Raw genomic sequence first — 12,916 nt, 5'->3', positions numbered from 1 at the left:
AACTTAGTGAGACCCTGTTTCAAAATAAAGAAGAAAAATAGCTTGGAGGTCTAATACCCTTGGGTTCCTTCCCGAGACACACACACACAAAAAAAATTATATATATATATATACTTTTGTTGGTATATTGTAACTATACATCTTAGTGAGGTTCAAATTTAAACAGACATGCACACGGTCTTAGTGCGAATCTCTTCAAATTCCACCCCACCACCCATCCCTTCACATACATGACAGCAAGACTGGGAGTGAGGCCTCCGTGCACAGGCACTGCTGTTTCTTTAATTAGTTCTTCCCTTTCCCCTTCATACTTGCTTCACTCTATCCCCTTCCACTATTCTACTGGTCACGCTCCTCAATTATTTAAAGTCCCTCGTATTTTCTGTTTTTTCTCTAGCTTCCAGATATGAAAGAAAACATTTGACCCTTGACATTCTGAGACTGGCTGATCTCACCCTGCATAATTTTCTCCATTTCCATTTATTTTCCCATAAACATAAACCAGTTTACTCTAAACAGATTTAAAAGCACTATAATTATAATTCTTTTAGAGTTAGCTTTGAGATATTAACAAAATTCCCTAAAAGGACTTATTTTATTCATTACTATCATACACGGATTTCTTCAAGCCTCAGAATGGCACATATACAGCCGGGCGTGGTGGCGCACGCTTGTAATCCCCACGCTTGGGAGGCGGAGACAGGAGGATTGCGCAGGTTCAAAGCCTGCCGCACTGGCTTAAGAGACCCTGTTTCCAAATATTTTTTTTTAAGTATAAAATAGGTCTGGGAGTGTAGCCTGGAGGTAGAAAGGTTTCCAGAAACCCTAGTACCACCAAAAAAAAAAAAAAAAGGCACATATACTTTTAAAATTTGATCAAATATTTTCTTAAATCTGCCTGTAGTCTTGATTAAATTCATTCTCCAAATTTTCTATTATATCTGCTTATAATAGTTTTATTTCTTTTCCTCTATCAAACCATTAAAATTGCTAGTATATTTTACCTTTCAATTTTCTTATACCATAATTTTTAAGTAAGTTTTCCATATCTAATTCCATTGCCTTGACAGAAATCATCCCTGACCTACCACTGCCTATGCACATAGGATTAGCACCTGGAGGATTAGCATTATAGATATTATATACTCATTTATATATACTCATTTATTTCCCTCAATGGACTGTGACCTACCTGAAAATAGAGAAAAAGTCTTATTCATCATCCTATTTCTAAGGCCTAGCAGAAAAAAAGATTACATGTCAAAGGACTCAATATATTTTTAATTGTGGATTGGGAAAAAAGTATAATTAAACATAAATTAACCGTGACACTTTTATCAGGATTCTTCCTCTTTCATTAGTTTTGTTTTTAGAGAGAGTTCATATTATTTGGTAAATGACAAATGCTTAAATGATGACTCTTTCTCAAAAGGATTTCTTCCTTCCTGCTACCCTGAGCTTTCCCAGGCAAAAGTGTCTCAGTGAAGTTTGGGCCTATGGTGAGAAAGGACTGAAAAAAATAAAAGACCAACATCTGCTTCTGAATCGCTGGTTCTGCTAGAGAGACATGGACATTATAATGTGTAACATCCACGTCTTGTTTTGTGTGGAGTCTTTTCATGCCTAGAGCTGCTTGGACTTCAGTTCCATTGCTCTTGCTTTCCTTTGCTTCATCTCTGCTTATTTCTTCTTCTCCTTCTATTTTCATATCTCCCTCTGATCTTCTCTCTATCTATCTCTCTATCTCTCTTTCTCTCTCCTCTCTCTCATCTCTTCCTTCTTCTGACCTCTTCTTATTTTCCCCATTTCTTAAAGTTGGCATTTTTCATTTGAGACAAGCTGCTTCCCAACACTGTATGTGATACAGAGCGAATCCCCAAGAAACAGCTGCAGCAGCACACTTTTAAGAGACTGGGTTTGGGTACTATCCAAGTTAAATGAGAAATGTACTAATTCTGGACTTTAGAGTTCACTGCTGAGAGGGAGTTTGTATCCCTAAAGCAACCCGTTCTGTCATGCTGGGACAATAAGCAGACCAAAGCCAGATCCTCTGGTCTTTTCTACAAGTTGAATGATCGTGGCTACAGAAGGCCAGCTGTGGGATATGAGCCCAGTATTTTGCATCTAGGGGAGAAAGGATCCATTTCTAATGGATGTCCTCTCGTAAACAATTTTAAGCTAGAGCCAAACTTTGTCATAAATATCATGATTCATCTGTGGAAGATTGTCATCTAGTATATACTGGCAGAAATTTGAATTAAACTTGTCTAACCTTGCTGTCTAGTCATCTTAAATAAGTTTGCAACAGTGTTCTCAACCTGAGGTGATTTTTTTTTTACCTCCAGGGAATGCTTTGCAATGTACAAAAACACTTTTTGTCATCACAGCTTGGAGGGTGTTGGGGGTACTGCTACTGGGATCTAGTAGCTAAGGGTGAGGGGTATTGCTAACCATGCAAAAATGCCCAGAAAAGCCAGCCACAACAAAGAATTATTCATCTCCAAATGAGTTAGCCAAGGTTGAGAAACCCTGCCTTACATGCCTACTGACCTGAAACCTGCAGGGTCCTCTGTTTAACTGAACCCTTGCTAATCCTATAGAAACTATGATGATTATGAAAGTCTTTGCCCTTGGCAGCATTTATAAATGCCGTGTATTAGAATCAAATGCTAAGCCTAGATTCAATCTTTAAGGTATTATTCACAAACAACTCTTGCTTCAGTGTAGAAATAATCTTCACAGTCTACTAGATTAATCTCTGGTAGTATAATTTTAGGTCATTTTAATAAAGAGCCAAATCTGGTGTTAGGATCATTCTCTGTGTCTGAATCCTTCCTTGACTATTGTGTATTGAGCTTGGCATAATTAAATTACCATTTACCATTAAGGCAAGAATTATAAATCAAATTTGGCTAAATTAACTTTTTTATGTTCCCAGGTTTATTAGTAATTCCTTTGTTTTGTATTTATTTGTTTTATTGTATCTTTTGCTTTTATTCACTTTTTTTCCAGGGTCCCAGTGCAATCTCTAGTAGTATTCTGTTATTTGAACAAAAACTGAATCATGGTATTTGCACATAATGAATTCCAGCAGGATAATTAGGATAGCCCTGAACTTCTGGAAATTCTGACATTCTGAAGCTCCTTTTTTCTGGCTCTTACTCCTTCAATTCCCTTCCAAAGAAGATACTTTGCCTTATTCATTTGCAACAGCCTCACCAAGTAATAGCACCCATCCAGGTTGTGTTTGTGTGTTTTTCCCAGAGATAAATAGAACAGTAGTATAAGGTGTCATGGACAGGCAGAAAGAACCTCAGGTCACTTGACTGGACTATTTAGTTGAATTCTAATCCTTTGCCCAAACAATATCTTTGAGAGCCTCAATCTCAGAGCCAGATCTTGAGGAACCTAAATAATTAAGCTGGTCCAGCCACCTCAATTTGCAAAAAGTCACAGAAGAAACTCAGACAGAATAAGAAATTTATTGAAATGGTCACTATCTCTAGGGTGTTAAGTTACTTTCCTTATCATTAATGGAATAGCTGGGACCACCCAAATAGCCATCTAATTTGAACCAAGGATGACACTTTACCTTGTGGGCTTTGTATGTATTATAATCATGTGCCATCTTAAATTCTATATTTACTAGATGTGAGCTCATTGAGGGTACAATTCTTATTTCAACATTAATCTTACAAATAGTGATCAATGGCAGTGTCACCGAGGTAGAAGAGATTCTGGGAACTTGAATTCTAATTCAACTTTTTTATTTAATTGCATTAAATTTGGACAACTCAGTTCTCTTTTAGGCTTTATTTTTCTATTTGTAAAATGCTATGGTTGGAGCACTAATGTTCCATGAATATGGCAGAGGACAGCGGCAGAAAGATGGGAAGCTGGAGAAAATCACCCTACAATCCACGCCCAAGTATAAGACACATGCAAAGAAGCATTTTAAAGAAAGAAATGTTGGTGGCTATTTATAAGATTAAATCAGAGACTCTACTGTTTTCACTTTATTATAACCAAAAATCTGACCTCAATCCCACTACTACTTTCTTTTCTCTTTCTCCAATGATCACTCTAACTCTGTACCTTTACTGTGTAGACCTCCAATAGACAATTTAAGGATAGGAAGAGGAAGAAGTGAGGAATAAGTATAGAAAATTATACAGTATAGTAAAGCAGAAAGGAGTGTGGTCAGGTACAATTAGCCTCTTCCAACAATAGTCTGCAGTCCCTTTTGTATTAAAAAGAGAAAATCACACACAAAACACTAGGCTTACCAGGCAGAAGGCTGCCTCCAAAACGTCTCTTTAATGATGTGTCTGGATCATGTGGCAAATGATGGCCAGGTCTGGTAGAAATTACACAGCCAGGAAGTCAGACAGCAGTAAAGGAGGGATGAATTAAAAGACAAAAAAGAGTTATAGAAGAAAGTTGAATGGAAAAAAAAGACAGAAGGAATTATTTTTCCTAGTGAGAAATGCAAAAATTTCCACCAGACAACTGTGACTTTAGCTGAATGACCTATGTGTCATGTGAATGAAAATGCTGGGTGGAGGGGGCAGTCCAGAAACATGTGCCTTGCTTTTCCTCAGCAGGCTCCCTATAGATCTCACTGCCACGCTGATTCACCAGTCAGCCCCTAGGGAGGTAGCCAAGTCCTCCACAGAGTCTGGACACAGGAATATAAATCAAAATACCTGCATTCTGGAACCAGCTCCACTAGTTGACTCTACTTGATTTGTCATTATGAGGCGACTGTCATCGTCTGTAAGGTGACAGGGATAGGCTTCCCCATAACCTTTGAGGGTCTTTCAAGCAATACCATTTCCATAGTTTCAATAATTGCCATTGTTACATTTGCTGGATTACATTTCTTGGACAAAATTGCTCCTTTTTCTCATTCCTACTTCACTACCCCTAAAGTAACTACATAATTTGAAGATGATCCCTTGGAGACCCATCCAGCCTAAAGATCTGTGATTCTACAAATCTACAGTTTACTCCATTCCCTAGAATTACAAAAGAACTGTTGTTAAATCAAATGCAGTAAGTTTGCATTTTAGGTGAACCTGTAGGCACCTTTCCAAATTTAGTAAATCCCATCCATAAACTAAACTGACATTTTATCAGTCATTTCCAAAAGACCTCCATATAGCCACCCCCTTGGAGTTATCAGCAAGCAAATGTTAGTGGCAGAATGCCTTGATTCTCAAGAGATGGGATCTGTAAGAAAAGAAAAGACAAGCAGTTTTTTGTTGTGTTTTGTTGAGTTTTGTTGGCTTTCTTTTATTAAGACCTGTGAAGGAATCCCTGATCCTTCAGGCTGAGAGGGGAGAAAATGTATAAGCTATTGCTGCTCTCATCTAATTAAATGTTAACCCTCCATAGCACTTAGTTCTTTTAAGGGAATGGATGACTGATACAGAGGTAAGCAGCCTTCAAATGGACAACCACAGAAGAAGCAACTGGGATTCTGGCACTCGGGACCTAGGAGCTTGCTAAACAAAGCAGCATGTCCCAGCTTTCCTTCCCAAGGAGTGGGACATAATGATGGTGATTAGTGCATTTTGATGATTCCAGCACAAAAAATGTTTCAACTGTGTAAGAGAAAACAAAGAAAGCCTCATCTCCTAAGGAAATAACTATCAGAACAGCTGTTTCAAAAAGATAATCATCCTCTTATTTGAAAGTAATTTGAGATGTGTACATGTATGTACACACAAGTTTTTTACCCCAATATGATGTATGAATAGAATACACCAATAAAAAAGAAGAAAAAATTAAAAATTAAAAAAAAATTTAAAAAAGAAGTGGTAAAATATATTTCCTACAGTTCCAGTATTTGCTTATTTTATGTATAAAAAACTTTATACTATAAATCCTTTATATCATAATGTGATCAAATTTTCACTATTTCAATGATAGCCTTTAAGTTTCATCACCTGTTTAAGATCTCTTTGATATATGTATATAAAGCTTTCACTTTTTTGAATTCTCATTCAGTGAAAAAATAAGCTCTGTAGATAATAAAATATAATTATTTATTAAAAAAGAAAGTAATTTGAACAAAATGTATATATTCTTCATATAGGTAAAAAATATTTAAATATGGAACTCAGGGACAGTTTTTTTTTAATTCTGAACTTACAGAATCTATAGTTGAGTGTTTTAATCTCTCATTCAAGGCATTCATATTAGAAGGAGGAAGCAGTCCATAAAACAAAATTAGACTGAAGAAATAACTTCAGCACTAATAAAATACTTGACAGTCAAGATAAAAGGATTTTAGTTAGATGACTCTAGGAGGGAGAGACAGAGTTGCCTAACTTAATTCATTTCTCCCCCCACCTTCTGAGAAGAAAAACAAAGACCAAACATCATGAGGCACCAACACAGAAACAAAACATTCAGAGAAAGTTTATTTTAAGTAAAACAATTAAAACAACGCTACGTTGGTTGTTTGTATGCTTTTCTTAAAGGGCTAGGAACAGTGAGAGGAAAGAAGAGACACTATCAAACTCTTCCTGGTTCTCAATGACACATAAGAAAGGAAAATATCTTTCTTACATCTGTTTAAATTCCACATTTAAATGCACATGAAACAGGTACAATGGGTCAAGAGTTTTCTGAAGTAGTTTAAGTAATAAGAATAAATGGCATAAAAGCTGGAGGAGGTAGGGAGGAGGCCTGCACCAAAAGCCAAAATTTCCAAGTAGAGAATAGTGAGAGGTCAGGCTGTCCACAGTCCTGTAACTTTCTTTCCCAACTGACCATCAAGGAAACCAGTGGGATTAAACACCACACAGAAATCTTCCTCAACAATATTTCATATCCACAGAACCAAGCTATTATTCATTCAACAAATATATACTAAATATCTATTGCTACCATCCCCCATTTGAGATATATGGAGGGAAAATGGTTGCTGACAGCAAAACTGAGACTTACTGATCCCAAAGCTCTAATTTTAAACCCTACTTTTAATGCCTGAGACACCAGTAATAACCACCTATCTAACAAGTACCCAGATTTGAGGATTGCTACTTCAGGAGATATAAAAATAACTAAGATGATCCCTCATTTCAGGGAGCACACATAATTGATAGCAAATATACCAATTTTCTCCAAAATAAGGATAAAAATGAAAAAAACTGACAAAAGAGGAACAAATTCCCTGTTATAAGCATTAAGGAAAGAGAGAAATGATGTATGAGTGGCAATTGTGGAGAGATTAAGAAGTACCTCACAAAAGTAGGTATGTTTGTGTTAATATAGTTATTATTTGAACATGTAAACAAGAAGAAGAAAAATGTTGCTACTAGCACTAATAAGAAGAATAAACACATCTCTCAGTTTTGTTGAGATTCACACCCTCTTCTGGACCCTTTACATCCATATTCTGTTCAACTTTACCATGTAAGTTACGCCAAAGTGTCAGACCTAAGGCAAAACGCCCACTGTTCCCTGTGGCTAGAAGGCAGCCAAGTTGGCACAAAGAGGACTGGAAAGGTAGAAGGAAGCACTGTATTAACTATCTGGGCTTTATCTGGTGGCAAGGGGAAACCACAGAAAGTTTCTCAGCAGAGAATGCTATGATAAAAGCTATTTCCTAGGATTTAGGCTATGAATCATGAATTATGTCTTACAGTCTGAAATGATATCAAAAGTTTCAAGAGCCTCACCCTCCCTGTACACATTAAAAAAAAAAAGTGTAGCTAGGGGCCAGCATAGTAGCTGCTCAGACAAATTCCCAGCATGCTAGGCCTTGAAGAAGATACTACTTCACAGATGTGCAGTGTCTATGACCCTACACAACAAGGTCCTTCTCATCCCTGGAGCTGTCCAAATCTGGCATGAGGCTAGCCCTTGGGATTGCAGCATTCTCTGGGACTTGCAGCAGTCCCAAGGGCTGTGGGCACAGCACAGGCCTGGGATCAGGTAGCTATGAGTGGACCCCAGACTCCTGGCCCCCTCCCCCTTGTGCTGTGCCATTCTCATCAAATCATGTTGATCTGCTACTAGCTCAGTGACTCTGAGCAAGTCCCCATTCTTTTGTGAGCATCCTTTCCTCATCTGTGCAAAGAGGCCTCAGATTTCACAATTTTCAATCCTTCTTCTCCAACACACCAGCATAAAGGATAGGCTTCCAAACGTGGCTCACTAACCAAGATCTGGGGGAGAAGACATACCTCCTGAGAGCATCTGGAGTTTGCAAACTTAATACCTACAAAAGCACCGTGCTTCTTCAGCTCTGTGAAGCCTTCCGATCCTCAACAAATTCAATCTGGGCCAGGATTATACTTGCAACTGCAAACTGGATCACTGATGTCAAAAGTAATTTGATAATGCAAGGCATCACAATCATATCCAGGCATGTCTAAGGAACTCATCTGCTCAGTGAATGAACACCCCAGAATTCAGAGCTGTCACAGCCTGGGGATATCTCTTTATTATTTGAGGAATCTGTCTTAGTTTTAAATGATGGTGTGTATGTGCTTGTGAGTATAATCACCGGGAAGCCAAGCCAAAGCTAAATTTGTGGAGTTTATAAGAGTACAGGATAAGAAAAAAACACGATGCCTCTTTTAGGTGTTTATAAATTCCAACCATCAACAACAAATTTCCAAGGGGGTAAAAATATTTCCTTCTTAAGGGATCATCAACTACATGGACCCAAGAAACTTCATCTGTCAGAGTAGAGGTGAAATGAGGACTTGTTTTGCTTTCAAAAACATTGAGGCTAGAACAGAAATGAAGACATGAAGCCAAACGTTTTTGAAAAACTTCTTAAGCTTCATTGATTTGCCAGACAATGCCCAGTCATTCAAACACAGAAGTGTCCATATGTGACTTGTTCTTATAACCAATTAGCTGCATAAACATGAGGTCTGTTAAACCTATACCTTCAACTTTTTTGATCTTCCACCAGGGGACAGGAGCAGGGGAATGACTGATAAGTGTTAACATTAACAGTGAGGCCAGCATAATTACAGAAGCAAAGAAACCCACATATTGACAGTTACCTCATGGCTGTTTATTTTTATAGGAGTAAGCATGAATATGCACTCCTTCTGCAGACCTGAAAGAGGAAAATCTGTCCAAGATGTGTGACAAAACCACCAGCGAGACTGCCAACTGCACATCTGAGACTCCTAGGTGGGTCGTGCTACAGAACCATTCAGGTTCTGCTCAGGGCAGATATCTCTAGCTTAGGATATCTTCGCTGTCAGGTACTCAGGGTCCCCTCTCTATCCAGAACTGCCTGATTTCTGGAAGATCACACCAAACGGAGTCACTCTCTTAAAAACAAACAGGGTTATACTTAATGCATGATTTAACAAGTCCAATAGAAGGCACATACAAGCAGGAGATAAACCATCCAAGGAATTCAGGCTTTCTCTTCCTTTCTAGTGGAAGGCACTAGTCTAGTGAGCTCATGGACTTTTAGCTACAGCACACTGTAAGTTGAGAATTGGTCTCAGGTGTGACTTCATGAACTCTTCTGACAGTTGTGAATCTGAGAGCCCTGTCACTTGCGACAGCTGAGGCACTGTAGGATCAGCGGCTAACGGCATTAGTGTCTGAGCATGGTTATATATTTTTGTTTCCTTAGAAATGTAACGTAGGCCATTTGCCAGCAGTACCAACCAACCTCCCGCCCCCAGGGCTGCTGTTTCTCCAACAGCTGTGGAAGAGGCAATGAAATATTGACACAGAAAGTCAGAAGGTGGGGAGACAGCATGTAATGTACAGCAGCAGGGGCAAGTGGAGGCAGGGGTGAAGGAACTCATTCTAAATTTTCTCTGCTGAAGCATCCAGTTAAATCTTCAAAACTGTGGTTGTGGGAAATCTGCCAACTTGCACTATATCCTTCCTGACACTTCAGGGAAGTTAAGTACACAAAAATAAAAGAGTCCCCAGGCATCTGATGTCAAGCAACCCAGTTTAATAGGAGTCTCCAGGAACAGGAAGCCCTCTATCAGAGACAAAGTCAGCTCCATGGATACCAAGTGGGACACCGCCTCTCACAACCCCACGATCGATCTCCTTCTCTGTAACCTCTGAGCTTAACCATTCCACAGGGGAAACAAATGTGCTAAGGAACAGGTCCACTTTTCACTCTGCTATCTTGAGAATACTTTTGGTTAAACTTGGGAGGAAAAGATACGGACTTGCTGGGAAAAGTGACAGAGAAGAGATGGGATGTAATTGTACCGAGAAAGGAAAAAACTTGCACCAGACAAGGCTCTTGTCATGGCCTCATGGACTGAGTTCAATGGCCGCTTTAAATATCATCCAATCTGTACAACTCTCATCCTGAGGCTCTCTGAGAGAGAGAGAGAGAGAGAGAGAGAGAGAGAGAGAGAGAGAGAGAGAGAGAGAGAGATGGAGAGATTTACCCAAGTTGATCTACTCTTGGTTATGGAGATTGGGCCACCAGGTGTCTAGACTCACATGAGACCAATGCTTAAGAGCCCCAACTGGAAAGACCCCGGGCAGCCAGCCCTAGGGATGCCTCCGGAGCCCCGGGGGGCGTTAGGTGTGCCCAGGGGCGCGCTCGGGTACCTTGAGATAGGCCCTCTGCAGGTAGTTGTAGGGCACTCTGCGCTGGAAGTCGCTGCGCACGTCCTCGCCGGCGCGGTGTCGGGACGCGGGCCCCCCGAGGCGCTGGGTCTCGCAGCCGCGGTGGCATTGCGCCCGCTCCAGCAGCGCGCGGAAGAAGGGCAGCTCGGCGCCGGGCCCGGCCCCGGGGGGCGCGAGCGGGCGGCGCGCGGCGCAGTGGCGGGCGCAGCGCGCGCGGACCTCCCGCAGCCGCCGGTGGCTGCGCAGCGCGGCTTCCAAGTCGCGCACCGCCCGCTCGTAGTCGCCGCCGTAGTAGGCGGCCACGCCGCTGGCGTAGAGCAGGTCGTAGGGCTGCAGAGGCCCGCGCTCGGGCTCAGACTCCGGCCCCGGCTCCCCGCGCCCGCTGCCCGGGGCGCCGCCGCACAGCCCGGGCGGGAGCAGCAGCAGCAGCTGCAGCAGCTGCAGCGACGCCCCGATGCGCCGCCGCATCCTCCGCGGCCGACACGCGCGAGCCCGCCGCGCTCCGAGACGGCTCCGCGACCCCGGGCGGGGAGCGCGGGTCCCGATCTGGCCGCCCCAGGTGACCCGCGGCGCTCCGCGGACCTAGAGGCAGAGGCTCTGCCCGGCCGCCGGCTCTTAAAGAGACGCCCACGGCTCGCACGCTCCCTCTGCCGCCGAGCCTCCGCGCGCCGGGCTCCGGGCTCCGGCCACAGCCACGGGGATGCCGGGCAGGGCCAGCCCGGGAGCAGGAGCGGCGGAGCACCGGGGGGGTGGGGGGGGGAGGAGCTCTACACGGGAATTCTCTTGGAAGTGCACAAGTGGATTTTACAGCATTGTTTTTTAGAGGTGAAGAAAAATCCAGCTTAGCGAGGTTAGGGTCATAATCAGTTTCTGGAATCTGTACAGGATCTCGCAATTTGCAGAACCCATGAGTTTGTGAAGAAAAGTGACCTGCCCACTTTTAGACAGCTGAGAAGCCACAAAGGAAGGGCTCAGCGTTGGGCCTCTGGAACCAAAGGTCACTGTTCCTTCCCTGGCCTCGTCCCACTTTGGGTGGTGTGTGAGTGTGTGCACTGGAGCAAGGGCCTGGCTCGGTAAAGAACAGTCAATGCCTACACAGAAACGCTGGAAGGAGAAGCTGTACTTAGGTTCTGCCTCTGTCGGCTTTCCAGCTTTGTATAGTGGAGCACCTAAGCCTCAGTTTCCTCTTCTCTTAAAATAGCCAGTCGTTAAACTCAACTGCTATTCAGATCTAAATCCTGGTTGTGAGAGTTGAACAAAGAGGCAATTTAATAAATCCAGTACCTCCATCCAGGACTTACGCAATGAGCATGGATCTAGAAATGGGAAAACAGACAGGAAGGGCTGCCAGACTCCAAGGGACTACCTGCAGGCTTTCCTGTTCCATGCTAGTCCTCTGTCGTAAATACCTTTTGCGCCAAGGTATTCCCTCTCCTGCCCCTTGGCCAGCACTCTCAGAAGGATGCCTGCAAGCTTCTGGACCCTGGACTCCAGCCTGCCTCTTGGGGGCATTCCTTTTGTCTCCTTCTGCCAGTGGAATTTCACCAGTCTCTTGTCACTGGGAAAGGAGAATGTATTATCTAATTGATCTGAACTTCCCTAGGAAGTCTGTGCAGAATCACCACTCTGCTGAAGAGCTTACCAGAGTTGCCCTTCATTCAGTTTGTTGGGTCTGGACACTGGCCATGAACAGCCCTAGCTCTGTATTACAGTTGGATCAGGAATGCCCATCCCCCACCAAAAAAAAAAAGGTAATGTGCTGAAGCCTGGTTCCCCGGAGCAGCAAGGTTCAGAAGTAGAAGGTGACTGGAGGAAGTGGGTCACTGGGGGCATAACGTTGGGGCTATATCTGTCCCTGGTCCCCTCCTATCTTTCTCTTTACCTGTTCTCCATCTATCGTGAACTGAACAGCTTCTTCTGCCATGCCTTGTGGCTTTGATGTTTCTGCCTTGGAGCCAGCTGACCATGGACCGAACCTCTAAAACTATGTGCCAAAATAAACCTTCCCTCCTCTAAGTTGTTCTTTTCAGGTATTTTGGGCACCGTGATGAAAAGCTGACTAACACACTAAATAACTCCAAAGGACACTGAAGAATTGTGCTCTTATTTCTTTTTTTTTTTTTTTCACTAAACCTCACTAAATAATTTAAAAAAAAAAAAAAAAGCTCTGGTTTGAAGCTGACTGGACACTCACTGCCTGCAATGTTCAATGTTCCAGAATTACCAATTGGGTCATCTGCCTCGCCATTTTCTCTAGTGGTTTTCTCTCTGGAGTTGTAAATCCACTTGTGATTATGAAGCACATTGGAATAGGAATGGACAA

General features: G+C 42.3%; 1 protein-coding gene across 1 annotated transcript in view; it reads right to left on the bottom strand.

Annotated features, from left to right (window-relative positions):
* Positions 1–11,061, bottom strand: part of P3H2 (prolyl 3-hydroxylase 2) — a gene marked incomplete at both ends in the record, with an annotated part of 162,370 nt that extends 151,309 nt beyond the window's left edge. The window contains one exon of the mRNA XM_080695632.1: positions 10,576–11,061. Within this exon, the coding sequence (XP_080551758.1) occupies positions 10,576–11,061 (486 nt within the window). The remainder of the gene's footprint in view (positions 1–10,575) is intronic.
* Between the last annotated feature and the right edge of the window lie 1,855 nt (positions 11,062–12,916).

Source organism: Muscardinus avellanarius, assembly GCF_963383645.1.
Source record: "Muscardinus avellanarius genome assembly, chromosome: 5".
Taxonomy (NCBI): domain Eukaryota; kingdom Metazoa; phylum Chordata; class Mammalia; order Rodentia; family Gliridae; genus Muscardinus; species Muscardinus avellanarius.
This window is presented reverse-complemented; position numbering and strand designations above follow the sequence as displayed.